Here is a 26,242-nt window from a genome sequence, read left to right as displayed (position 1 = left end):
TCCCTCTGGAGAGCAGGGACTCAGAGGCAGGTCCTGTCCTGCAACACAGGCAAAGGCAACATAGCTGAAAATGATCCTGGCTATGAGACTTGAGATGGGAATTTCCCTTCTCTTACAGAAACTGGCTCAGAAACTGCTGATTTGAGGGCTTAGGAGACACTGGAAAGACAAGATTTGTCCTGTGAGGAGGCCTCTCCTCCTATCAATATCAGAAGGAGCTTGAACAGCCAGCACAGTTTAGGCCTTGCCTTCCCCTCTGCAGTGAATCCCACCAGGAGATAAGCCCTGCTGGACATTCCCAACCCTCTGAGTCATCCAGGGTTGTGCCCAGCCATGAGCCAATGGCCAAGGACACCAGGTGTGCTGCAGGTCTGCAGCCTCTGAGCACCTGAAGGTGGACAGAAGGATTCAGGGTCTGACAGGTTTTGCAGTGAAAACTGCAATCCCATACTTTTTTCCAGGAAAATCTGGTAGCATAAATGGAGTTTAGAGAGAGGGAACAAAAGCTGCTGGTGAATTTTCCACTCTACATTATTTGGCTTTGGATAGTAGTGAAAATGACACTCATAAAAGGCCTCTTTTGTGTACCTACAATGGGAGTGGTTGCTCGGTTGCCAGTTTGAGTATCAGTGAATTTTAAGGGCAGACAAGGCCACTGGTGGGGAGGGGAAGCAGCGCTGCAAATGTTGGGGTATAGTGGAGTGGGGGCTTTGCCTGGCAGGGTTTAGTGCTGGAACATTGAAACCCCAGCACCCCAGCCCTGCTCGCTGGAATGTGGGTGCCCCTGTCCCACTGTGGTCCCACTCACTGTCACAGGGCACTGCATGGCATCTGCATCCAGGCACTCCCAGTGAGGTCAGGCTTTCCAGGCGACAGCTCCGATCATTGTAATTCCAAAGGATTGCAAGGAGTGGGGGAGGAAACATCTCTATTTTCCTTCTATTTTTATGAGCATATGATAGCACTTTGATATGAAATTACTTGTTTTGCTGCATCCCTTGGTATTCCGGGCTGGGCTCCAAGCCACCCGGGGGCAGTGACAGACTGCCAGTGACCTCAAAGGCTGCTGGCCCAGGCCTGGCACCAACCACTTTCCTCCTTGGTTTGTGTCCATTTTGCAAAAACAGAGAAGAAAAACCACCCTCACATGTCCAACCAGATGAAAATCCCTCTGCAAGACCACATTTGAAGACTTTGTAGATTTAAACTCTATGGCGACATTTAGGCTCCTGTCCTTCTGCAGCTCCTGAAACTTCCACCCACTTGGGTTGTTTGTAGGAACAGCCACTGTCTCCAGGCGATGGGGATGGATTATAATCTTTGTTCGTGTATGTGGAGTGACTGACGCAGATGTTTGTACAATGGGTGCTTTATAAAGTGACAAAATACTTTCAATCTAAGTGGGCAGCATTGCCTGCTTGAAGGATGCCTTCCAAAGGCCTTCCAAAGGGCCACCAATCCTCCCCTTCAGGAGCCTGGGGCACGAAAACACCGATCCTCACACGAGAGGGCACAGTGGAGCCTGAAAATCCAAACCAAGGTGCATAGCGGGGCTCTGAGCCCTCGAAACCGGAGCTGCTCCAGACAGCACCTTCCCCATTATCGACCTCGTGTTCTTCGGTGCCACCACTGTAGTGACCACAAGCAGCCCTGGCCTGGCTGTCGTGTCCGTGGCCCGATGAGGATGAGGGAGGGATGAGGGGCACCCAGGCTGCCCTCAGCGCAGCCGCCATCACACGGCAAAACCCGAGCGGTGCCTCCAGCGCCTGGGCACAGCGGGGGCACCGCGGCTGCGGCAGGGCTGCGGGAAGGAGTCGGTCACAGCAGGCGGGTCTGCGCCGAGCAGCGCTCCCGGTGCCCTCCGGTGCCGCCCCAGCGCGCTCCCCGCCACCGCCGCCACACCGTTCCCGCCGCGCCGCCATTGGCTGCCGGGGCGCCATTGCCGGCGGGCGGGACAATGGGTGGGCCGAGGCCGCCGCGCCACGTGAGGCCGCGGGCGCGAAGCGAGGGCGCGCAGGGCCCCGATCCCGGTCACCGCCCCCCGCGTCCGCGCCGTGAGCTCGGCACTCACCCTCGGGGCGATTCGGCGGCGGCCCGCGCCCCCCTCGGCAGGTACGGGCGGGCCCGGGGCGGCGGCGGGGCCGGGCCGGGGGCGCCTCAGGCCGCGGCGGCCTCACGGCGCCCGCTGTGGCGCCCCCTGGCGGACGCGTGGAGGTGGGGGCGGCGGGGCCGGGGCGGACACCGGGACAGTGCGGGAACAGCGCGGGGACAGGGCATGGGCACACGGGGCTCTGCAAACATCGGCCCCGCCACATTCCAGCCCCAAACCATTGTGACAGCCCAAAGAGGGCAGGCAGGCGCTGGTCCCCGCGTCCCCAGCACGGCGCTGTGTGTCCCTGCAGGACGGCCATGGGGTCTCCCACAGCCTCGCCGCAGCTGCTGTACCGCAGCACCCGCCTGCTGCGCACCGCCTTCCAGCACCTCCACCAGCAGCAGCAGCGAGCTGATGTCTTCTGCGATGTGGTCCTGTGGGCTGAAGGTGAGCGGGCAGCATCGCCGAGGGAGCTGCGGGCAGGGTCTCTGCAACCCTCCTAGGAAACACTGGCGTGAGCAGGAAGGGCTGCAGGGCAGTAACAGCCGCTGTTGCTTTGCAGGCGAGGCAGTGGTGGCCCACTGCAGTGTTCTCTCCGTCTGCAGCCCCTTCTTCATGGAGCAACTGGGCCGGGAGCTGCCCCCACAGGGTTGCAGGGTGGTGCTGGAGCTGGCGGGGCTGAAGATCGGGGTGCTGCGCAAGCTGGTGCGCTTCTTCTACACTGCCGAGCTGGAGGTCACGCAGGAGGAGGTGCACGAGGTGCTGGCGGCCGCCCGCCGCCTCCGTGTCACCGAGCTCGAGTCACTGCAGCTCTGGGGAGGACGCCTGGTGAGGCTGGTACCCCAGCGGCAGCTCGACCGCTCCTGCCTGCACTCCACTCAGGAAGTTTCCCCTGTGGTGGCACCTAACACAGCTGAGCCTGGCAGTGCCAGCTCTGGGGTGTCCCCCCAGAGACAGCCACAGTCTGTGGGGCCCTCACAGCCCAGCCCCATCGGACGCATGAGGCTGCGGAAGGTGGAGCGCTGGGGGTGCTGGGAGGTGGTGCGGGAGGTGCAGCCCCCCCCTGTGCCTCCACCAGTGCTGGCAGGGGATGTGGGGGGGACAGAAGCACAGCCCCCCCAGGATGAGGATGCACGGGAGCAGGTGAGCGAGCGCTCCCCACCCCGGCAGCCCCCCAGTACAAACGGGACGCAGCAGCGTGGGGACTCCCCTGTGTCCCCACAGGGCTGCCAGCAGTCAGCACCCCCAGGGACCCCAGGAAGTGACACCAAGGAGGAGGAGGAGGTGGATGTGGGGACAGGGGAGCTGTTCCTGCCCCCTGGCACAGTCTGCCTCTGGCCCAGTCCCTCATCTGAGTCAGAAGAGGAGGTGGATGTCCTCACCTAGGAGGGGTGGCACTGCCTCTCCCACCACCCACCAGTGCCTGCACCCCTTGGGCTGTATGTCCTCGGAATAAAGTGCTGGAGCTATGCTTTGGAGTACTGAACTTTATTGAAGACTGGGGGGACAACGGGGTGTGGAGGGAGCCAGGGGTCTGGCAGTGGCAGAGCTGCAGCATCAGGGACGGGACTGGGGCTGGCGGGTGCCCCCCACTTGGTCTCGCCTCTTCATGGATGCTCATGCCGCCTGCACTGGTCCTGGCTCGGCTGTGGAGAGAAGGAAGTTGGTCCCTGCTGTCCCATCCCAAGCCAATCCCAATCCCATCCCCGCTCACCTGGCCAATGTCTCTACGCAATGTTGCTCTTCAGGGCTTCCACCACGGTCTCTGGCTGGGGAAACTTCAGCTTGCGGGGGGGCCCCTTCCCGATACCACTCCACAGCTCCACGGCTGCAGAGACAAAGGAGATTTATGGGATCAGGGGTGCCGGGGAGCCCCCGCCGCCCCCAGCCCAGCACTTACTGCTGCCGTCCTCCTTCACCAGGGACACCTCGAAGCTGTTCCTGCGCGGCGGCCGGGGGTTGATGTCCACGGGCAGCTGGGCCATGGCCCCGCGCAGGGCCGCGCTCACCGCCGCCGCGTTCCGCCCGAACACGCGTCAGCTCTTGCTGCGGGGACACGGCGCTCAGCGACCCGGGGGCACCCCAGGGCCCCGCACCACCCTCGGCACCGCGGCCGCTCACCAGTGCTCGATCACCACACGGGGGCCGGTGTCCCCGGGGCTGCCCTCATCTTGGGCCTGGGCCCGCGCCCGCTTCTGCGGGGCTCCCACCATCTCCGGTGCCTCGGCCGCCGCCGGCTGCCGGGCTCCGCGCTTCCTCCCGCGGGGAGCCATCCTGGGAGAGCCGAGGCGGTGGAGCCTACGCCGGAGCAGGAAGGGGGCTCCAGGAACGCCGCTCTGGGGTGGGAAGAGATCTCATGTACCCCGCTGTCAGGGGAGTGAAAGCTGGGTCCCTGTGGGGACACTGCTGTGGGAGAGGGCCAGGAAGCGCCAGTCCCCGGCCGTGCGCCACTGGGGGCAATGGGGGATCCTGCTGGGGAGGGCGGGAAGCGGCTCCGCAGGGATGGCGGGGCCGTGTGGGGCTGAGGAGAGTGGGGAAGCGGGGCCCCGGGGAAGGTGGGGGAACAGCCGCCGGGTCCCGGGGAAGGGGGCGGGATGGGGGGGGGGAACAGACGCGGGGCTGGGGCGGCCGCGCCGTCTCCTACCTGCCGCTGGCCGCGTGCCGGGAGCGCGCGCCGCCGCCGGAGGCGGGGCCGGAAAGGGCGGGGCCGGGAAGGGCCCCAGAGCCCCCCGGTGGGCTCCGGTTCCGCCCGCGCCGCCCCAGCCAATCAGAGAGCGCGGGTCCCGCCCCCATGCGCGGCCCGGGACCGGCGACACCGACACGGACACGGGACACAGGCACGGCACGGACCGTTTATTGTCAGCGATGGATGAGAGCGCGCGTTAACCGAGGCGGGGCCCCTCCTACCGCCCTGCCCGCACGGGCCCGGGGGGCACCGCTGCTTTCCCGGGGCTCAGCCGGGACAAGTCGCCTCGGAGAGCGGCTCCGGGCAGGGCTGGGCAGGCCCGCGGGGCCGCTGCCACCAGGCTGATGGTGACACAGTGATGGGCGACAGTACAGGGCAGCTTCTACTTGTCCTTCTTGGTCTCCTGAGGCGCCGGCACGGCTGGGGGCTCCTCAGGCCCCTCCTCACGCGGCTTCTGCTGCTTCTTGGCCTTCTGGTAGAGCTCGTTGAGGTTGAACTCCCGGATCACATTCTCCTGTGGCCAAGAGGTAGCATTAGCACCCCTGGGACCTCCCCCTTCTTCCCAGGCACAGGCTGGGTAAGGAAGCAGAGGGCTGGAGGGTCCCACGCACCTCAGAGAAGGTCCAGGAGACAGCCCGGCCCTTCTTGTCGATCTGCGGCCGCCGCATGATCTCTGTCCCACCCTGGAAGAGGATGAGGGTGGGCAGCTGCTTGGTGAGAGGTGAGGTGCTGACCTTGTACCTGTGTGAGGACAAGCCCACAGTGACCCTCGGGCAGCCTGAGGGTGCTGGGGGGGTCACAGGAACTGCCCCAGAGCGAGCCCTGCTCGCCCAGGCTGCACTCCCCACACCTGGTGCTGACGTCCGTGTACCGGCCAACATCCACCTTCCCAAACTGGAGTCCTGAGCAGTTGTACCTGGGCAGGATGGGGACACATGGCTGTGAGGGACGCAGGGGACCACAGGCCCCGCTACCCACCAAGATTCCAGTGGGTGCCACTCACTTGAGAGAGAGGTCGGCGAAGATGGGGGCAAAGGACTGGCACTCACTGGACCAGTTGGCAAAGAACTCAACGATCCACGTCACCCGCTTGTCCTTCTCCAGCTCCTCCTGCCACAGGGGCAGGGGCTTAGGGGGGGGTGGGCAGAGCCCCCCAAAAGCCCCAGGGCTGGGGAGATACTCACATCGATGGTCTTGTCACTGAAGTACTTGATGTACTCAGGGCCCATGTAAAGGGGTGGCTTGCAGGTCATCAGGAACACTGGAAAGACAGCAGTCATTCCTGAGCCCCCCAGTGCCAGGAGGGCCAGGCTGGGCCTGGGACAGAGCTCCTCCAGCCCAGAGCAGCGAGGGGGAGCCAGGACAAGGCAGGAAGACGTGCAGGCTCACCTATGCAGAGCGTGAGGTAGAGCAGCCCCATGCGGATGTCGAGGCGGAAGAACAGGATGGCGTTGGCCACTTTGCTGAACATGAAGATGTTCCCGATGTGCTGCTCCACGGTGACTGTGATGTGGAGACAGGAATAAGGGATGGGGCCAGATGCCCCCAGAAGGTTGGGGGTAACTTCAGGAAGGGCTGGATCTGGTCCTCCAGACACCACCCCACTCAGCTCGTTGCAGGAGACCTCACAAGCAGCCCCAGCCCCCCAAGTCCCCTGACTCACTGGAGCGCCGGTTCTTCATCATGACAATGGCGCTGAGGAACATGAGGATCTCCACCTCCCTCTGGCACAGAGAAGGGACAGCATGAGCTGGAAGCGCCCAGGACACCTTGGAGCCATGCCTGGCCTGGCATCACACAGGGAACTGTGGCCATGCCAGGCCCTACTGGCCCCAAGGCCCTGCCCGAGCCCAGAGCCCCCATCCCTCCCGGGGGAGACCAGCGAGCAGACGGGCTGCCCTGCGGCAATGGGATCGACCATTGCCTGGAGGCTCTCGGCTGCAGGGGAACACCGCAGAGCAACGCCAGGGGCTACCGGGCATCTCCTCCCAGAGGCTGGGGTGCTGTGAGAGCAGGAGGGGAGCCAAACCAGGGCCGGGGGTGTGGGGACAAGGCCGGGGACAGCCCAGGGATGCGGGGACAGGCCCGAGGACAGGCCGCGCCGCCTCACCCAGTCAAAGTCACACGGGTTACCATCCTCCCGCTGCGAGGGCAGCCCACGGCAGAGCGGCGGGACCTTGCGCACGAGCAGGAAAGCGGCAGCGAGCAGCGCGGAGAGCGGGTAGTAGGGCTGGGCGAGCCATCGGCAGAGCCCGGGCAGCCCCCACAGCAGCGCCAGCAGCGGCGCCACCACCGCCATCTTCCCTCCGCCCCTCTCACTGCCGGGGGCGGGACCTCCCAGGCCGGCCAATGGCGAGCTGCGAGGCAGCCGCTCCTGTGCGGCGCAGGCCAATGAGAGGAGAGATAGAAGCGGCCAATCAGAAGGCTGGGACGAGTCTCCCTTAGCAACGGGAGGCAGGCCGGTGTAGGGGCGGTGCTCGGCCAATGGCGGGGCGGGGCTGCCCCGCGCGGGGCACGCCGGGAATATGGAGAACTTCTCGGCGCTGTTCGGCGCGGCGGAGCCGCCGCCCGCCGCCGCCGCCGCGCTCGGATTCGGGCCCGCCAAGGCTCCCGGCGCCGGAGCCGCACCGCCGCCCGCTGCCTCAGCCGCCGCGCCGCCGCCGGGCGAGGACGCGGCCCGAAAGGCCGCCGCCGGCCCCTTCTACCTGCTGCGGGAGCTGCCAGGTGCGGGCGGGCCGCGGGGCGGGGCGGATGCCGCGCTCGGCCAATCAGCGCGGCGAATCGCGGTCCTGGAGGGAACTGACAGCGCCAGGAGCCAATGAGGCTGCGGGGGCGGGGTCACGCAACGCGCGGTCCGGTGGGGAAGTGGGCGGCGGGGGGGACCCCGGGACCGGGATCGCGGTGCTCGGGGGGTGCAGGGGGTCCCGGAGCCCAGGCTCGGCCGGGCAGAGGGGCCAGGGGTGTCGTCGGGGCGTTTCCCCCTTCCCAACTGTTCCCGCGGCCGCACAGGCACGACGGAGCTGACGGGCAGCACGAACCTGATCACACACTATAACCTGGAGCACGCCTACAACAAGTTCTGCGGGAAGAAGGTGAAGGAGAAGCTCAGCAACTTCCTCCCCGACCTGCCCGGCATGATCGACCTGCCCGGCTCCCACGACAGCAGCAGCCTGCGCTCGCTCATCGAGAAGCCGCCCATCTGTGGCAGCTCCTTCACCCCGCTCACGGGGGCCATGCTGACCGGCTTCCGCCTGCACGCCGGCCCGGTGAGCCCCGGGGCCTGGAAGCACCCGGGGGGGTGGGAGGCACCCGGCGTGGCCTGACCAGCCCCTTTTCTCCACAGCTGCCCGAGCAGTGCCGGCTGATGCACATCCAGCCGCCTAAGAAGAAGAACAAGCACAAGCACAAACAGAGCCGCACACAGGACCCCGTCCCCCCAGGTAAGGCTGCCACAGCTGCCCCCCTGCACCCCTTCAGCACCAGCAGAGCATCAGCTCATCCGGCGCTTCTGCTTCTCCAGAAACCCCCTCGGACTCCGACCACAAGAAGAAAAAGAAGAAAAAAGAGGAGGATCCAGAGCGGAAGAGGAAGAAGAAAGAGAAGAAGAAAAAGAAGGTGAGTGTCAAGGCTGGGGTGCGGTGCCCAGTCCCTGGACCTCTGAGGGGCTCTGTTAGTGTGAGTGGCCATCCCCAAGGGGCTGCTGGCCAGCAGCTCTCACAGGCTCTGTCATTCCTCCACAGAACCGGCACAGCCCGGAGCACCCGGCGGTGGGCAGCTCCCAGGCCAGCAGCAGCTTACGGTGAGGCCACGCCGGCGTCACCCTGGGGATCCCCCGGCCCATGGGAACAGCCCCAGCTGACCCCAGGGACACTGGGGCTGGCCTGTCCCCCCTGGCTAAGAGGACACCCCTCAGCCCCCCAGGACCAGGGGCACGGACTCTGTGGGTGCTGACCTCGGGCTTTTGTACCTGAAGAACCTGGAGCATCAAAGCCTCTTTTTTAGTCACCTTTCAAAGTCTGCTCTGAGGAGGGGCTGGTGGCCGTGGCTGCTGTGACCCTCAGCTGCCACAGTGGAGCCCAAACCAAAGTGTCCCTGGAGCGTGCAGGGTGCCCTCCTTTGGATCCCAAACCTCACCAGCACCCAGGACACCTCCCCTGGAGCCTCTTTTCCCATGCCTGGAAAATCCTTACCTTCTGTGGGAGCAGAGTTTGCCTCAAGTCGGAACCTCCCTAAAAGTGAGCCAGGCTCAGCTCTTACCAGACCCCCTTCTCTCTCTCCCTCGGGATGGGGGGGAAGGCCGAGACCCTGAGGATCAGGAGCCCTGGAGGGGCTGCTCCATCCCTGGATACCAAACAAAGCACACGCACGGCCCCGGGGTGGCTCATTAAATATCCTTTTATTCCTTGTTTTTAAAATGGCTGATAATAATAAAAAACCCTGGCGTGGCTGTGCGGGGCCACGGGAGCTATTGCCGTAGAGAAAGAGTCCGGTAGTGCCGGCAGGGCTTTGGGGACAGGGAGCACGGGGCTCCTTGGCTGCGTTTTTTTGGCATGTGATGAGAAAATATTGCTTTCTGGGGATGCACCTGCCTCTCCCCCGAGCGAGCGGAAATAAAAACAACCCTTGCGACAGTGAGAAACCTCCTCGGAATCATTAACAGAAATAAAAAAAGGCAATGAAACCAACAACCCCCCGATCACAGCCCCTGGGCAAAGAGAACAAAGAGCGAAAACTGTGGGTGGGGGATGCTGGGGCCTTTGTGCCAGCTCGGGCTGGGGGTGTGGGGGTGCTGCCCCCACCCTGGGCCCCCCAAGGGGGCTGGAGGCTGCAGACACCATGGATCAGGGAGGGGAGTGTCCAAGGGTGGGTGCCTGGCACCCCTGGCCCCCTCAGGGAGGGAACAGTGACACCCAGCACCTACCACAGCTCCTTCCATGGGTGCAGGAGGCAGCCCCACGTCCCTCCTTTGGGGACAGGGACAAGGTGGGGGGGCGGCCCAGGCCCTGAGCAGGGTAGTTTCTTCCTCTCTCTGGGTAAGATATATAATTTCTGCTTCTTTTTTTTTTTAATATTTATATTTATATATATAGATATTTATATATACACACACCTGGTAACTCGGAAAGAGAAAAAAAATAGAATCCGTAACAATAATAATAAAAAAAAGTATTCTGGTTTAAAAACAATCCGTTCCTACCACGCCAGGCGAGCGGGTGATTGCACAAGGCCCACAAGTGGCTGGCGCAGCCGAGGCGGTGCCGGGGCTGCGGCCCCCCCATCCCCCGAGCCCTCCCCGAGCTCCCCGCGGGTGTGTGCGGCCCCCGTGGCGCACAGGGAGGAGCAGGGGGGACCCGCCCGGCTCTCCCGGGAGTCCACAAGCGTCTGGGCACGGCGGGTCCCTGGGGCCGCTGGGGAGCAGGGGAGGGGCGGCGGCTCTGCCCCTCATACCGAGATCTCGTAGGTGGTGCCCCCCACACCCGAGACCTTCTTGACACCGCCGCGGGTGGGGCTGCTGAGGGGCACCGGCCCCGAGCCCGGTGGGGCCGAGCCCAGGCTCTTGGGCTGCCCGTTGGACTTGCTGTAGGCTGTTCTCATCTGCACCTCGTCCCTGCGGGAAGGAAGCATGGACACGGGGTCAGGAGAGGGAACGGGTTGCTGGCACCCAGCATTGCCACAGCCCTGCCCACCCCAGGGACCACCAGCACCCACTCCAGATTCCGAGGGGCCCATGGCATGACTGAGGAGGTGTGGGGAGCATCAGCTCTGTTCTGGGAGAGCAGGAAGATTTCTCTTGCTCTTCCCAGCATCTCTCCGCAGGGAAGGGTGTTCTGCTGCCCCAGGGGCTTGGAGGGACACAGGGCAAGGGTCCCCCCACAGGCCAGACAGGCCCCTGTGCCACCACAGTACTCACTTTGGTGCCAGTAAGGGCTGCAAGGCCACCTCCTCGGTCTCGGGGCCGCCGGCCTGAGAGGCTGTTTTTTGGCTGCTGTAAGACACGGATTTGCCCAGGTGGGGGGCGGCGGGCTGCTCGGGGGAGCCCAGCGAGCGCACCCGCAGCGCCGGTGGGGGCTCGGGCTTGCCGAAGCGGGGCAGGGCCGGGCGGGTGAGCGGGTTCTTGCCCAGGGGCGAGCGCTTCGAATCGTCCGAGGAGGAGCTGGTGCGGGGGGCGTTGCTGGAGCCCGGCGTCGACTGGATGCCCGAGTCCGCCAGCCCCGCGTCCTCCTCCCGGCCCGGGGCCGGCGGCTGCTGCAGCAGCTTCTCCCGCTCCTGGATGGAGGCCACGATGTGGCGGGACAGATTGTCATAGCGCACGGGCGAGGGCTCGCGGGGCACCGCGTGCTTGGGGGAGGCGGCGCTGGCGAAGCGGCCGTGCAGGTCGGTCTCTCGCTGCTGGGCGATGCGCGCCGACAGGAAGGGCGAGGTGTAGCCCACGGGCGGCTCGGGCTCCGGGCCCGCCTGCACCGACTCGAAGTCGGGGCTGTCGGAGGGCGTGAGCAGGCTGTCGTACGAGAGGCTGCCGTTGCGCGTCTGGTTCACCAGGCTCTTGTAGGAGGTGGAGGTGGTGCCCTCCGAGCGGATGGACTGCAGGTGGCCCGTCTCAAAGCCCGTGCCCTGGGCCGACTTGAGGCTGGAGGAGCGGGAGCCACTGGAGAGAGGGTCAAAGTGGAAGCTCTTGCCAAAGGTGGGAGAGCGGAAGCTCTCGGGTTCCAGGCTCGGCTCTGAGCGGTAGCTGGGCTTGTGGCCGCTGTCACAGATGGAGTTGGGCTCCTTCAGGCTGTTCACTCGGCTCAGCTGAGGGGCAGAGGGGCAGCAGTCACCCACAGAATGACCATGGGGCCCCCGCGGAGCTCCCAATGCACGCCCTAAACCCTTCCCACATCACGAATGGGGTGGCATCCCCCGTGCCACACAAGGCTCAGCCTTACCTTGGCACTGGTGGAGTGCGGCAGGGCTGCCGAGCTGCTGCTGCTGCTGTAACCGGGCCGGTACTTGTACATGGTGGGAGTCGGGGGGCTGTCCTTGCCTAGCAAGCTGCTGTCTGCACCGGGAGAGAGGGGCACGCTCAGGGCGGCTGCGGGCAGGGAACGCGCCGAGCCCCGCCCTCCCTGCCTCAGAACCGACTGCGAGCCTGGGGCGGACAGACCAGGGTCAGGAACGGGCTGCAGGGGAGGTGCACCGGGGTGGGAGAGACAGACCGGGAGGAAGGGATGTCCCCACAGCCACGTGTGTGGGGCTGGCACTTCCGTGCCCCTGCGGCAGCCCCGGCTGGGTGACACCCTGGGGGTGCACGGCACGGGGGTGTCAGGGAGATCCATGGGAAGCACACACAGCACAGCCCTCAGCGGGCAGCAGACCCAGGCAGGGCCGGGAGAGCTGTGGGGTCTCCAGCTGCTGCAGAAAGCAGCTGCCACAGGCTCTGCCCATCACATCCCACCTCTGGCCAGGCCCACACGGAGCCGGCCCCAGACGCTCTGTGCCGCTGAGCCAGGCCCGCCATCACTTCGCCTCCTCTGTCCTGGCAGCGCGGCGGCTGCAAGGCACAGCTCCTGGTGGCTCCAGACAGCGCCATGTTGGCTCTGAGCATCCCCCGCGGGCTTCTCCAAGTGCAATGGGCCATATATACCAGCCCAGGAATGCTGATGTGCTCCAGGTCTGCCCTACGGCCCTGGCTCCTGGCCTGCCTGGTGCAGCCCTGGGCTCCCCTCCCAGCGGCTGCCAGGGCCCTGGTGCCCTCCTTACCCTCAGTGGTGGCCAGGGTTAAGTGTGTCCTCAGGCCCGTGTAGCGGCTGAGGTCGGGCTTAGGTGGGGGTGGTGGCTCGGCGTCAGCAGACTGGCTCTCCGTCACCTCCAGGCTCCCCTTGGACTGCAGAGACAAAGCGCAGGCAGGGTCAGGAGGGGCCAGGGCCTCAGCCCCCCCGGGCTGGCAGGGCACAGACAGCGGCGCCGGGGGCTCCCGCTGCCTCTGGGGCATCCGACAGAACAGGGGGCACCGCGTGCCCCAGGTGGGTGCTGGAAGTGCCAAGGAAAAGGAACCTCCAGAGGGTGGGGAAGGATGGGAGCAGTAAGGGCAATGGAGGGGGCAAGGCCTCATGTGGTCACTGCCACATGGGAGGGGGACAGTTTCCAACCCATGGGGACATAGAACAAGACGACACGGACTGGGACAGGGAACGTGACCAGGCTCTCTCGGTTCTCTACTCACGGATGCAGGCTTGCACCCCTGGGATCCGTGGAGGGCCCCAGCGCAGGCAGCGCTGGTCCCCACCTTCCTCACCTTCGTCCTTTTCAGCTCTGTCTGGATACCATTGTCCATGATCTTGACAGTGATCTGACCGTCTGACACCTCGGGCCGCAGGAACGGGGGTCTCACCAGCACCGTCTGCTCGGCCTTCGGGCGCCCGAGGTACCTGGGGAGGGGGGAGGAAGGTCATGGCCTGGAGCCCAGGATGGGGCAGTTTTCCAAGGGATGCAGAGGCCAGGCTCACCTGGGCGCCGGGGAGCTGCAGAGGACCCGGCTGACGTTCTTACAGCAACCGTTGGTGAAGGGGTTGACGCCCCCGCGGAACTTGCCCGTCACCTGTGGGACAAAGGAGTGTCACAGCCAGCCACGCCAGCTCCCTCAGGACACCCCCTCAGGACCAGGACAGAGATACTCCGAGATCCTGCTCCTTTTCCTAGTGCCTGTTTCAGTGCTCAGACACCCTTGAGGGGGTCAGGTCTCCTCAATTTCACCTCCTGCGCCCCAGAAGTGCCTGCCTGGCTCCATCCTCTGACTGCACCCCCATGAATGCAACTGCCTCTCAGTCACCCCGTGCTCTACCTCTGCAGCTCAGGGGCCTCCCCCAGCTTTAATCCAACCCGTCCCAGGAAATCCCAAACTGTGTCCCTAGGTGGCCTGGCCAGCAGGCAGTCCCCCCATAGTCCCTTGGACGTACCTGTTCATTGGTAGTGCGGCCCCTGGCCACGAGCACCACGTGGAAGCCTGTCAGGCCAGCGACGGGAATGAAGAAGAGCCCAGCCACGCACATCACCACCATGCTGCCACAGCCAGCTAAGGAGCAGCCACAGCCCCGCTGGGCACCGCGCCGCGCCCAGAGCCCAGCCCGCCCTGCCCACCCGCGCTGCCCAGGAGGATACGTGACCGCCATGCGGACGCCGGAGAGCTCCTCCACCTGGTACAGGACGTAGAGCAGCCCGAAGCCGAAGACGCCCATGATGTGCGTGGTGAGCGACAGCAGGAACAGGAAGAAGTAGCGGTAGTTGCGCCGCCCGATGCAGTTGTTGACCCAGGGGCAGTGGTGGTCGAACTCCTGCCGGGGAGGGGGCTCGGTGAGGGGGTGCTGGGGGGCTCCCTGCCCCGTGGGGGGCTGGTGGAGGCCCTGCAGCTCCTCACCTCCACGCAGTTGTCGCAGACGCTGCAGTGGGAGCAGCGCGGCGGGCGGTAGAAGCGGCAGGTCGCGCACCACTTCATGCGCACCTGGATGCCCTTGATCTCCACCGTCTTGTACAGCGGCGCCCGGAAATCATCCTCTTTGTCCTCGTCCTCCTCAGCTGATGGGGACACCCCAGCATGGCATCAGGGCCCAGGCAGCCCCTTCTGCCCGAGCCAAAGGCTCCCAGCATCACCTTGCTGTCACCTGGCACAGGGACAGCCAGGGACCTCCAAACACAGGCTGGGGGGGGCTCTGCAAGGCCTTGTCCCAGAATCCTGACACTGCCTGCATCCCAAGGACCCAACAGGGGATGCTGAACCCGTCCCTGTAGCGCTTGTCACTGCCTGATCCCACCAGGCAGGGCGAGGAAGGCTCCTCACCAGCCTTCTGGGACCCAGAAATCCCCTTTACCTCAGAGGAAGGGTGCAAGGAGGCAGCTCCTCCCAGCCAGAGCCAGACTTACCTCGTGGGAATATGCCTGGGTCCATGAAGGTGGCCATGCTGAAGTTGGCCAGCACGAAGAGGAAGACGACGGCATTGTAGGCGGGGATGATGGGGGACACGTAGATACTGAGCCCTGGGCACCTGCAGGCACAGCAGCTGTGAAACCCTCGGACCCTCACTTGTGTCACTCCCATCACCTCCCAGCAGTGCATCCCACACCCACACTGCAGCCACTTCCACAGCACAGCCTGGGGAGCACCTGCGGGCCACAGTGGGACGTGCTCCAGGCATCCTTCAGGGAGCAAAATTCCCATTTGGGACCCCACTGGAGGGTACCACAGAGCAGTAGTGCTGGCAATAGGAAAAACCAGGCCAATGGCATGGGGGGCACCCAGGGGACCTGCCAGAAAGCAGGATGTCATCCTCCCTGTGCCCCACCAGCTGCTCAGGGCACAGGGGACCCTGTGAGAGAGGGGACACGAAACCAGCACCAGTTCTGGTCCCTCCACAGCCACTCATGCTCCTCACATCCCAGGGACAGCTCCTGCAGGACACGGGGACCCCAGCGAGCATCCAGCTCCTCCAAAAAGGCCGTGGGAGCGCAGTGAGGGAATCACCCTGCTCCCTCCTGTCCCAGCAGGAGGGCTCAGGACAGCGGGCTTCCCCCTTGCAGGCGCCAGCGTAATTCCCTAATCTGCTTTGCTGCTGGGATTAAATCCCACAGATCTAGGGCAGCATCTGTCCCTCTCTTCCCCCCACTGGGCTAAGTGCCGATGGATTTAGGTGGCCGGAGCAGCGTGGGGCTGGGCGGGCAGGGTGACATATGGTGCCAGGGCTGTAATCCCCCCAGGCTGGGGTGAAGGGGCAGGCGCTGGCCCCGTCCCCTCCTCCACCACCACCCACAGAGACAGGTCCCATCGCCAGCCCCGTCCTTGTCACAGCAGCTCCCAGAGCCATGCCAAGGCTCCAGCTGGTGCAGGGCTCTGTCCCAGTTCAGGGCCCTGAGGAGGGCAGGGGGCACCCCCGGGTGGGGAGCAGCAGCTGTGCCAGGGGCAGGGCAGGAGAAGCGGGCACGCCCTTCCAGCACACACCTGGCAGCACAGAGGGTGAGGCGGGCAGGGCGCTCCCAGCACCGGGCACCGCTCCGTGCCCCAGGGAGGCTGGGACCTGCTCTCACAGGCCAAGGCTGAGGCTGTCCCCGTCCAGGCCCAAGGGTGAGACAGCAGGAGGGCAGACTTTTGGTTGGAAGACATCCCTGGCAAGGAGGACAGCATGGCCAAGCCACCCAGCACACTTATCTTCTTCCTCCTCCTCCTCCTCTCTGGCCCCCCAGGCCCCACACACCACCTTCCCCAAAGCCTCTTCCCCCTCATTCCTGAAGAGCCACCTTGCTGGGCACCCTGGCTGCTGCCTCCCTGCTCCATATCAGGCTGGCATCTCCCGGGATGGCATTTCCCGAATGGCATCTCCTGGCCCAGCCCCCCGAGCTGTGCCCCGGGCTGGGGAGCGGCTCCTGAGCCGCACCGGCCATGCCTGCCCTGCTGCCTGCACTGGAAGCCAGCCAGGCAGATTCTCCCAGCTGGGATGGGCTGCAGAGGAGGAGTTCCCTCCAATCTGTGCCTCAAAACCCTCAGAGAGCAGTGCTGGAGGCACAGGACCTAAGTGACAGTGCCAGGCCACAACCCAAGCAAGGGACAAATCATGGAGTCATGGAATCACAGAATTGTTCAGGTTGGAAAGACCCTCCAAGATCACCAATTCCAACTGCTTCCCCAGCACTATCAGGGCCACCACTGAACTGTGTCCCCAGGTGCCACATCCACATGTTTTTTGATGACTCCACCACTGCCCTGGGCAGCGCTAGTCACCAAACAACCCTTTCCATGAGGAAATTTTCTCTAACATCCAAACTAAAACTCTCCTGGCACCACCTGAGGCTGCTTCCTCTTGTCCCATCACTTGTTCCTTGGGAGAAGAGCCCAACCTCACCTGGCCACACCCTCCTGTCAGGGGATTGTCGAGTGTGAGGACACACCAGAACCAAGGATCCCATGTCCCTGAGCTGAACTCCTACTCCACTTGAGAGAAGCCTCCCTGGCTCTGCTCTCTGCTGTACAGAGAGGGCCAGGGAGCTCACAGGAGCCCTCAAAGTAGGAAATGCCCTTCCAGAAACCTTGTGGAAGGAGCTCCTCTTTCCAGGAAGGGAAATCCCAGCCCAAACCTTTGCTTGAAAGAGATGGAGGGGAGCCAGGAAGACCCATGCCCGGGCAGTCATCCCACACAGGGCACAGCCAACAGGCAGGCTGAGCCAAGGACACAGCCTGGATCCTGAGAGACAGAGCCCAGGGAGGCAGGGAAGGATCCAGCTGCCTCGGAAAGCTCCAGGGCACACAGAGAGGGAGGGACCAGGGGAAGGGAACACCTCTGTGCTGTCCCAGCAGCCAGCCCTTCCTGGAGGGACACACACAGCTCCTGGGGCAGGACATTGCCCAGCAGGTCCCTGGGCTCAGACACACTGATGAGACCCCCTGGGTGGGATTCACGGGCCAGGGCAAGCAGAACACCCTCCATAGGGAACACCAGGACCTGCTGCCTTCCTGACTCCCTGTGCCATGGGAATCCCCACAGAGCTGGTGGCACCATGCTGGTGACCCCACAACCAGGAAGTCACCTCCTGGGACCACCCCCACCCACTGGAGGGATCAGGGGTTCTCCACAGAGAGCAAAGGTGGTGCCCATCCCAAGGAAACCTCCTTATCAGGGGAGTGATGTGTTCCTGCCTTTTGCTCTCCTGAACAGAGAGTGCAGGGCTGCAGGCCCTGCCTCGAGCCCGGGGCACACGGGGCAGGAGCAGCAGGAGCAGCAGGGAGGCTCCTCCCCATCACCAGCCATGCAGGTCCCGCAGCACCCATCGGGCTGCCCCTCAGGATCGGCATGCAACACGCTCGTGGCCAGAGGAGCTGTTGGTACTTGTCCCTGGCAGCACATGAGAGGACTCGGGGAACCTCGGGCACCATGAGTCACAGCAGGATGAGACACGGGCTTCTTGCTACCAGTCACGCCCGGGAGAAGCCTGTCCCTCCCTCCCTGCTGGCATCCCCTCCCCAGCCCCTCAGCCCCTGCACTCTCCCAGGCACAGCCTTCCCTCCCTCCTGTTCCCTGGGCTCTGACCCATGGGCTCTCCAAAGGCCCTGGCACAAACACAATCCCTGCTCACCCTCACACAGGTTTGGATCTGACTGGGAGTGGGCATGGCGCTGTGTCCCAGTGGCACTGCCAGCCCCAGGGAGGGGACAGGGAACCTGAGAGCCAGCTGCACCAGGAACTGAGACCAGCCAGTGAGGAGGTGCAGGAATGGACAAATGGACCCCAAGGGGCAATTTCCATCCTAAATCAGCACCTGTCTGAGAGCCCAGCAAGCCTGAGACCCCCACTCATCCCAGGGTGAGGCAGGAACATCCCCTCTCCTGCTCCCCTCCCTCCAGGGCAACCGGCCTCATTTCCACCGCCACGTGCTCAGCAGCAGCAGCAGCAGCTCCTAATTAAATTAATCAATTAAAGAGAGTTCTTGGCCCAGAGACACAAATCCTGGATAGACCAAAAGGCATCCAGTGGATAGACTGGAAGCAACACAACTGGAGCCTTGAGAGCTGTGCTGACCCCTGGCTGCTCCCTGTTTTGGGGATGTCTCCCAGAGCCTGTCCCCACAGCTTCCATCGCACTTCCCAAAGGACCAGCCTTAGGTCGGATGCTGACAGGGGGAAGGGGCACAGTGGCCCCCAGGACCACGCAGGAGGCAAACCTGGAGCCCCACATCCCTGCCAACCTGCTCCAGCACCAGGCAGACCCTGTCCCAAAGGATCCATCCCACAGGGAGCGTGTGAACGCCGTGCCCGGGCTTTAATGGGATGTTCTGCAGTCGGATAAACAACATTGCTGACCTGCAATTACAGCGACCTGCCCAGGAGCTCCTGCCCCGGACAAACCTGCTCCTCCACGGCGCCGGCGCTGCCTCTCACCGCCCGCTGATAAGCGGCTGCTCCCGGCGCTGCTGGCACCCGTGGCTGGGATGGGCCCGGGGTCCAGCTGTCCGGCAGCCACCGTGCCAAACCAGAGCCAGCCTGTCCCCTAAGGTCACACACGGGGTGGCACACGCAGCTCGGAGGGCACCGCCCGCTCCCTCTGCCTCTCCTTCATCCCCTGGCGCAGCAGCAAGAGGCAGCGACTTCCACAGGCATCAGGCAGTCTGGAGCAGCCAAACCCCGAGCCTGGGAGCCTGGTGACTGCCCGGTGTCCCAGCTGAGTGACACTGCCAGCTGCACCGGGCGCTGGATGGGGCGAACCAACCCGCTCCCGTCTTTGGTTGTCAAGTTCCCCCGTCCCTGCCCAGTTGTCATGTTCCCCTGTCACCAAAGCCACGGTGACCTTCCTGCCACCAATGGCAGGGAGTGGCAGCAGCCATGGCACCTGTCCCTTTGGCCTCCCACAGCTCCAGCTGATTCCTGCGGCCCCAGCAGGAAAAGCCCAGGCAGTGGGAGAGGCTCCCTGAAGCAGAGGGTGCACCTCGTTCCCGCAGCCTGCCAGGACCCCAAACACATCCCCGCTGAGACCCCGGGGATGCCCTGCAGGATCTGGTGGCCATTCCAGCTGCCATGCTCTGGCTTTCCTCCTGGCACACTGTGCCATGGTGCCAGCCCAGCCGAGCCACCCTCTGCTGGGCTCCCTCAGCACCTTGAGGTTCTGCTCCCCCGCCTGTCACCCCCCGAGCACGTCACTAGGGCACGTGTCACCGGGCAGGGAAGGGCAGCAGCCCACGGATGTCACCACGCCTCTGCAGCACCCAGCACCATCTCCCAGCCCGGTGCCCTCCCAGGCCCCAGTGACCTGCTGGCCACTTCCCTGGGACCCTCTCCAGGGACACGGACCCCTTGTTGCCCCAGGGCAGGGGACAGAACACAGCGAGCGATCCGCACACAGGGGTCAGAGTTCTCCTCCCTGAACTTTCCTTTGTGGCTCACAAATCGATTACGAAACTAAAAATAACACGTGTCCTGCCCCAGCCCACCAATCCACCTCGCCTGGCTCCAAAGGAGAAAGTGATCCATGCCTTTTCCACCCACAGGTCACAAACCAGTTCCGAACCCAGCGGACCTGGAGCTGAGTGGTGCCTCACCACCAGGACTGCCAGCAAGCAGCTTCCCCTGGGAAAACTCATGGAGTGAAATGGCTCCCGGTGTGGCTGCAGCACCCAGAGCACCTCTTCCCTCTGGGAGGAAATCCCAGCTCCTGTCCCCTGTCCTTGCCGGCCCTCCCCGCTCCGGCCCAGCCGCCGGGACTCACGTGAAGGCGAAGAAGAGGGTGGTGGCTCCCACTAGGAAGATGGCAGCAGCGGAGACCGGCACGTACTTGCTGGGTTTGAATCTCTTTCCAGAGGCTGCTGGCATGTTGGAGCTGTGGTGGGGGGTCCGCCCCGCAGCATAGCCCAGGCCCCAGGGGACTCAGAGCAGGATGAGAAGGGGAGGGGGACAGGGGCTGACCCCTACCCTGCCCCCACGCCTGCTCCTGGGGCGAGCTCCGACCGGGGCGCAGAGTCCGGAGAAGGGTCTGGAGCAGGAGGCCCAGGAGAGGAGCCCACTCTAAGCTCTGCCCTGTGAGAGCTCCTGGGCACGGGGAAGGAGGGTTAAAAACATTAAAAATTCACAACAGATAAGGGGATTTGGGTTTAGGACAACCGTTGGAGTGGGAATGCTGAGAGCCCTTGCAAGCCTCAGTCCAGGCAGCAGCCCACAGGCAGGCTCAGCAGGGAGGGAATTCCCCAGGCTGGGGCAGGCTGCTTCCCACCCAGCCAGCACCCCGAGAAGAGCACAGGATCAGCAAAGTGCTTGCAAAAAAGCCACTCCGGGAGCCTCAGGGCAGCCACTTCTCCTTTTTAATCCGCCTCTGCTGTGCGCAGCCCCCGGTGCTGCACGGGAGGAGGGGGTGGTCTCCAAGCAATCCCAGCTTCCTCACAGAGCTGCCATGCCTCCTCCTCCTCCCCTCGCTGGAGGGGTCACGGAAACACTCTCCCTGATTTCACCGGGATCTGGGGCTGGCTGGCGGTGGCCGTTTAATTTTATTTATTTCTCTCTTGTCTGTTAAAGCCGAGGAACAGCTGGTGCAAGGTTGAGCTGTAAATCCTTTCTTTCGAGGGGGGCGGAGGGGAAGGTCTGGTGGATTGTGGGTTTTCCTACTTGCTCCTTTCTCCTGACCCCCCAGGCCCTTCCATGGGCTCAGGATCCACTCGGCGGTTGGGGAGCGACAGGAATTTCATTAAATCTTCTCTGCAGCAACCATTTCCCAGCAGGTGAACGGGAAGGGGGTGTTCAGGGAGCGCCTTTACAACCCCAGCAGACACCAAAGGGTGGAAGGGGTGCTGAGCAGCTCTGTCTCACCCATGGCCCGGGCAGTGCAGGGAGAAACCTCAGTTTGTTCCAAACAGCTCCATTTTTCCCGTCCCCTTCCTTCGTTAAAATCCTTCTTCACTCATCCATCCATCAGTCTTTTAAAAAATACTACATAAAACCATTAAAACTCGAGGTCTGGTGTGCCACAGCTCACCTGGAAAAAACAGCAACAGAAATTAGCATGGCAGAGAAGGGAAGGAGCCGGCTGTCATTAGCCACAGCAGCCTGGCCACAGCGTCTCCCGTCCCAGCCCAGGGGCATTGGCTGCTGCAGGAACTCCAAGCTACTCCCTCTATCCCTGAGAAACCCACCCTGAGTCCTGGAAGGACTGGAGGGACACCATGAATTCCTTCCTGCAGCTCCAGCTCAGATCCCAGCACCAGCGAGTGCTGGCTCCCTGAGGGGCAGGGGCTGAGCAGAGACTCCAGGACTTAACATAAGGGTGGAGACCACAGCAGGAAAAAACACCCAGGAATCTCATCCCCTTCCCTGGAGGGCAGGAGACAGGAGAGGCCCATGGAAAACACCAATCCCATGATCATAAGTGGCTTTTGCAGCTCTGGATTCATCAGGAACTGCAGTGCCAGGACATGGAAGAGTAGATTTGAAATGACAGAGCTCAGGGTTGGATGGGATATTGGGAAGGAATTCTTCCCTGGGAAGGTGGTGAGGCCCTGGCACAGGTTTGCTAGAGGAGTTGCGGATGCCATATTCCTAGAAGTGTCCAAGGCCAGGCTGGATGGGGCTTGGAGCAGCCTGGGATAGTGGAAGGCGTCCCTGCCCCAAGCAGCCACCAGCCCATCACCCATCATATCCCACCAGTTCCTGCTGCCACAGCCACCGCTCCTCACCTTGTCACCGTCTGTCACCTGCCCTCCCCTTGCTGCCTCCATGTGCAGGTCCAAGCACAGCCCACAGCTCACTCCTTTCTCCCTTCCAGCTTTCTCTGCCTCCCCAGCTTGTCCTTCGGGGTGGGCAGGGAACTCTCCAGCGCTGACTAAACGCGAGTGAAGGTTGGGAGAGCCGCGGCGCCCAATTAAAGGCGGCTTTAATGACAAGGATGTGTTACCACCAAGTGGGCTCAGCCCCAGCTCACGGCCACTCCGCCTGACTCACCCAGCAACAGCTCCTGCCACTCGGCCTCTGCAGGACCAAAGCTCAACTTCCCACCCCGACGTTTCCCTGCCCTTGGGAGTGAGAGGAAACGTGGGGCTGAGGCTCTGCCCGGCAGGGAATGTGCAGGTTTCACCTGGCAGCAGCTCCTGAGCGGAGCAAACTGAACAGTAACACCAGGGAAAGCTGCTTTCCTTAGCAGGGACAGAGTTCCCTGGAGAGCAGCAGTTTCCCAGCCCCGCTCTGCCTGCTCGGGGAAGAGCCCAACACCCCACAGAGCCGAGCCCAACAGCAATTCCAGGGATGGGCTATCGGAAGTGCGGGCCTGACATCACGGCTGATTGCTTTAGCAGGAGCAATCTGCTCCCTGAGCACCCGGCCCTTTGAACGCTCCGCCATGGAGGCACGGCCACACCTCGGCCTCAAACAGGCGCTGCCAGGCAGAAGGAGCTGTTCCCTGATAATTCCTGCTCCGGAGATCCCCACCCTGCCCTCGCAGGGCGCCGCGGGCATGCGCCTCGTGGCCCTGCTCTGCCTCAGCCCTCCCAGCCAGAGATCCAGGAGCCCTTCACAGGGTGATCCCTGCGGAGCTGTGCGTGCCAGAGCCAGCTCCCCATGGAATCCGGCACCCCTGAGCAGGGGGAGAGCCCCAGCGCTGTCACTAGTGACACCCCAGCGAGAGGCGATGCAAGTGCATCCCTGCTCCAGCTGCCTGTGCCCAGAGTAACTCCACAACTGATCAAACAGGAGCCCATCCCGGCTCCCAGAGCCACCTCACTGCTCCCCAGAATGCCTTCCTGATCCCCAGGTGTGCTGAGACCCCACAGCACTCCCCAGCCCTGCTGCAGAGGCCCAGAGAAAAAGCTGTCAACATGTGGGATCTCTGCTCTGCAATCCTTAAGGGGTCCAGGAGAAACACAAGGAAAACTCACTGCAGATTTCCACAGATTCCACAAATTCAGGCCTCAATTCTCCCAAACACACATACTCCTTCCCAGCCCTACAACCTCCTCACCTCTGGTCAACCAACCCTTCCTTTCCCTCCACTTTTGCCCCAAATCCTCTGTCTCACTGGCCACTTTGTCCCTATCCACAGACCTCCCTGCTCCAAAGAGCCCCCAGCTCATCTTGCCTACCTGTGGCCTGCATGGGCTCTGCTCTTGCCTCCCATTCCTCTCCCTCTGCCAATTCCAGCCCAGCAACTCCTCCTCTCCCGCTTCTCCTCCAGACCTGCCCTGCTCCTTCCTCCCCCAGCGCCTGTGTCACTGCTCACTCCCCCATCCCTCTCCCTCAGAAATTCCACCTGGTTTTCCCATCCCAGCACTGCCTTTCTGGAGCACTTTCCCAGCTCTGCTCAGCTCAGCCACCTCTGGAGCAGTCACCTCCACTCTCCAGGGTTTCTCTGCACTCATACAGGGGAGCTGCTCCTGTTTCTTTCACCTCCATTTCTGGGGATTTCTTCTCATTCCAAATTCCCTCCCTCGGGATATGTGCAAGCACGGCTGCTGTCACCTTCCATTTCTCTGAGCCTGCACCTCCTTTCCTCGGTTCAAGGCCCTGTAAAGCCTCACTGATTTCCTCCCTTTACTCCCCTCCCAGCCCTGTTCTCCTCCTTCCCCACTCTGCTCATCTGCTCCAGCCCCTCTCCAGCCTTCCCACACGCAGCCAGGTGCTCCATGCCTTGTCCCTTCTGGAGCAGGAGGTGCTCCCCACCTCTACTGGGATGGGGACACACGTGTCCCCAGCTCCCAACATTCCCTCCTCCCTCACTCTGCTCCTGCCCGGGAAGGAGGAAATGCACCTTGGCATCAACCACATGGCCCCTGCCACCCCTGGGATCCATGGCACAGGCAGGACAGACAGAGCTCCCTCCTGGTCACCAGCTCCCAAACCTCCCAAACCCACAGCTCCCAGGGACCTGCCCCGATCCAGCAGAGTTCCCATGGCACAGGGCGAACACACAAACAATTCCTTCCACGTGAGGCAACTCCCAGACAGGGCAGATCCCGGCTGCAGGGAGACAGACGGGATGTGCTTCACCTGTTCCCACTGTGTTTGGATCAGCTGCAGCCCAGAGTTCCACAGAGCCCTTCCAGAGCTCCCTGCCTGGCACAGTGAGTGAGGGGCGCCCATGGAACAAGGAACTCCCTCCTCCCTCTGCTCACCCTGTCCCTGCACAGCCAGCTAACAATTCACACCCCAAAATCCATCAGAGAAAGTGCAAATTTTCCCAAACCTGGCACTATGGCTGGAGCAATGCCAGCGTGAGATGCCCACTGGTCACTGCCCTGTGTCCAAACCGGAGCACCCGCCCCAACAGGACACTTTGGGGACACCTCCCTGCTCTTAATTCCAAAGGAGGATGCACAGCAATGTCTGTCTGGCTGCTCCTCAGCTCCAGGTGCACCCTGCACACCTGCCTTTCTCCCAGGTGGATGTACAGAAGGATCATCACAGAACATGGAGAAATACTCCACTGCAGACAGCCAGAAGGCTGGAATCACTCCCTGCTTATCTCCTGCCCAGGGCTTACACTGCTCCCATCCTCCTTCCGCAGCCCATCCCGCTGCTTTACACGGGATTAGCCCCATTTTATGGCCAAAGCAGGAGGAACAATGCCTCATCCATCGAGGCCGCGTCCCAACGGGCCCCACAGCGAGCAAGGACAGCGCCAGCCTCTTGTCACTGTGTCAGGAGACACCGGGCACAGCGACAGGTGGGAATGTCCCCGGACAGGCCCCTCACAGGGGAGTTCAAGGTCTCCCCTTGGACCCAACCAACCACCGCCCTCTCCATTCCCAGATGGGGCTGCTGGCCTGGGAACCAGCGGGAATAAACGCCTGCTAAAGCAGCACTCGGGCCCGGCCGAGGGCCGGGGGTGACTGGGTTAAGCTCAGGAAGAGGCTCCAAGATAACTCTGGCTTTGATCGGAACAAGGCTCCGGTTGTACTTCACACACCCCAAAAATCCCGAGCAGCCCCCGGTGCAGGGGATCCCTGAGGCCCAAACCCAGCTCTGTGCCGGGGCGGGAGCGGCAAATCCGGGGAAACCACTCCCGGAGCCACGGGGAGCACGGGGCAGCCGATCCCCTCCGAACAGGCGCGGTGGGGGGACACAGCTCAGGCGTTCGGGAATGCGGGAATTCCCTTTGAGGGGAGGCCGGGCTGGAGCCGTTCCAGTGCCCCGCACCGGGAGCAGGGACGGTGCCGTGAGGGGAGGCCGTGCTGTAAACACGGGTCCCCATGGGCCGCGGCACAGAGGCCGCGCTCCGGTGCCCCACAACAGCGCGGTGGCGGCGTTCCCGGGGGCACCGGGGACAGGCCGGGCGCGGGACAGTCCCCCGGGGCTCTCTGCGGCCGCTCCCGGGCCCCGGGCGGTTTCCAGGCGGGGAACGAGCCCCGTTCCGGAGCGCTCACCCCGCACCGTGCGCAGGGGCGGCCCCAGCCCGCGGGGCACCGCTCCCCGCCGGCCCCGCACCGCCGCTCCCGCAGCCCCCGCGGCACAGGAGAAGGTCCCGGTGGCGGCGGGTCCGCGGGCACGGCAGCCGGGGCAGGAGGAAGCGGCGCTCCCGGGCAGAGGCACCGCGACCATCGGGCAGGCGGCCGTGCGGAACGGGGCCGCGGCCAGAGGGGCGGGCGGGGCAGGGGTCGGTGCCCGCTAGGGCGCCGGGCAGGAGGGTCCGCGGCGCGGTGAGGGGGCACCGAGGCACAGCCCGAGCCGCGCGCGGGGGGAGCCGCGGGGGCAGCGGCGGGGCGGGGGCGGCCGCGGCCGGGCCCCGGCGAAAGGCGCGAGGGAGCGGCGGGCCGGGGAGGCGGCGGCGGTGCCGGAGCGGCGGGGACCCGGCGGGGTCGCGCGGCCCACGTGACTCACCGGCAGGAGGCCGCGCGCGGCGGCGGCTCCGGGCACGGACGGCGGCGGCTGCGGCGGGCGGGACGTCACGCGCGCGCGTGCGCACCGCGCCCCCCCGCGCGCCTCCATTGGCCGCCTTCCGCCGGCCCGCCCCGGCAGCCGCGGCGCGCATGCGCAAGGC

General features: G+C 63.9%; 4 protein-coding genes across 4 annotated transcripts; 1 reads left to right on the top strand and 3 right to left on the bottom strand.

The window, feature by feature from the left end:
• Window positions 1–3,564: 3,564 nt before the first annotated feature.
• SELENOH (selenoprotein H) lies at window positions 3,565–4,809 on the bottom strand. The gene is made up of 5 exons (XM_063158377.1): window positions 4,737–4,809; window positions 4,214–4,428; window positions 3,993–4,138; window positions 3,807–3,920; window positions 3,565–3,738 (listed from the first exon to the last, which is right to left on the bottom strand). The coding sequence occupies exons 2-4, from the start codon at window positions 4,363–4,365 to the stop codon at window positions 3,820–3,822; spliced, it is 399 nt and encodes a 132-aa protein (XP_063014447.1). The 5' UTR covers window positions 4,366–4,428; window positions 4,737–4,809; the 3' UTR covers window positions 3,565–3,738; window positions 3,807–3,819.
• A 115-nt stretch (window positions 4,810–4,924) lies between these two features.
• TMX2 (thioredoxin related transmembrane protein 2) lies at window positions 4,925–7,098 on the bottom strand. Its single transcript, XM_063158376.1, has 8 exons — window positions 6,889–7,098; window positions 6,442–6,502; window positions 6,168–6,281; window positions 5,963–6,039; window positions 5,782–5,888; window positions 5,629–5,694; window positions 5,390–5,519; window positions 4,925–5,292 (listed from the first exon to the last, which is right to left on the bottom strand). The coding sequence occupies exons 1-8, from the start codon at window positions 7,075–7,077 to the stop codon at window positions 5,161–5,163; spliced, it is 876 nt and encodes a 291-aa protein (XP_063014446.1). The 5' UTR covers window positions 7,078–7,098; the 3' UTR covers window positions 4,925–5,160.
• Window positions 7,099–7,303: 205 nt separating this feature from the next.
• Window positions 7,304–9,417, top strand: MED19 (mediator complex subunit 19). Its single transcript, XM_063158375.1, has 5 exons — window positions 7,304–7,502; window positions 7,788–8,044; window positions 8,122–8,218; window positions 8,299–8,393; window positions 8,519–9,417. Exons 1-5 carry the CDS (start codon window positions 7,304–7,306, stop codon window positions 8,579–8,581), a joined length of 711 nt encoding a protein of 236 aa, XP_063014445.1. The 3' UTR covers window positions 8,582–9,417.
• On the bottom strand, window positions 9,156–26,143 carry ZDHHC5 (zinc finger DHHC-type palmitoyltransferase 5). Its single transcript, XM_063158374.1, has 12 exons — window positions 26,083–26,143; window positions 19,997–21,253; window positions 14,676–14,797; window positions 14,173–14,330; window positions 13,917–14,089; window positions 13,715–13,817; window positions 13,265–13,356; window positions 13,054–13,186; window positions 12,519–12,642; window positions 11,705–11,817; window positions 10,690–11,570; window positions 9,156–10,386 (listed from the first exon to the last, which is right to left on the bottom strand). The coding sequence occupies exons 2-12, from the start codon at window positions 20,098–20,100 to the stop codon at window positions 10,221–10,223; spliced, it is 2,169 nt and encodes a 722-aa protein (XP_063014444.1). The 5' UTR covers window positions 20,101–21,253; window positions 26,083–26,143; the 3' UTR covers window positions 9,156–10,220.
• Between the last annotated feature and the right edge of the window lie 99 nt (window positions 26,144–26,242).

The sequence above is a fragment of the Melospiza melodia genome, chromosome 6 (genome assembly GCF_035770615.1).
Source record: "Melospiza melodia melodia isolate bMelMel2 chromosome 6, bMelMel2.pri, whole genome shotgun sequence".
Classification (NCBI taxonomy): domain Eukaryota; kingdom Metazoa; phylum Chordata; class Aves; order Passeriformes; family Passerellidae; genus Melospiza; species Melospiza melodia.
The sequence above is the reverse complement of the archived record's forward strand: the minus strand, read 5'-3'. Positions and strand labels throughout refer to the sequence as shown.

Bases quoted from the DNA above. Each gene is read 5' to 3' on its own strand.
- TMX2 (XM_063158376.1), bottom strand. From the start codon at position 7,077: ATGGCGGTGGTGGCGCCGCTGCTGGCGCTGCTGTGGGGGCTGCCCGGG. The intron at 5,889-5,962 runs GTGAGTATCTCC...CCCCTGTGGCAG, and splicing joins TCAGTGACAAGACCATCGAT to GAGGAGCTGGAGAAGGACAA. The intron at 5,520-5,628 runs GTGTGGGGAGTG...GTCCTCACACAG, and splicing joins TACACGGACGTCAGCACCAG to GTACAAGGTCAGCACCTCAC.
- MED19 (XM_063158375.1), top strand. From the start codon at position 7,304: ATGGAGAACTTCTCGGCGCTGTTCGGCGCGGCGGAGCCGCCGCCCGCC. The intron at 7,503-7,787 runs GTGCGGGCGGGC...GCGGCCGCACAG, and splicing joins CCTGCTGCGGGAGCTGCCAG to GCACGACGGAGCTGACGGGC. The intron at 8,045-8,121 runs GTGAGCCCCGGG...TTTTCTCCACAG, and splicing joins TCCGCCTGCACGCCGGCCCG to CTGCCCGAGCAGTGCCGGCT.
- ZDHHC5 (XM_063158374.1), bottom strand. From the start codon at position 20,100: ATGCCAGCAGCCTCTGGAAAGAGATTCAAACCCAGCAAGTACGTGCCG. The intron at 13,187-13,264 runs GTGAGCCTGGCC...CCCCCTCCCCAG, and splicing joins TGCAGCTCCCCGGCGCCCAG to GTACCTCGGGCGCCCGAAGG. The intron at 11,818-12,518 runs GTAAGGAGGGCA...CTCCCGGTGCAG, and splicing joins AACCCTGGCCACCACTGAGG to ACAGCAGCTTGCTAGGCAAG.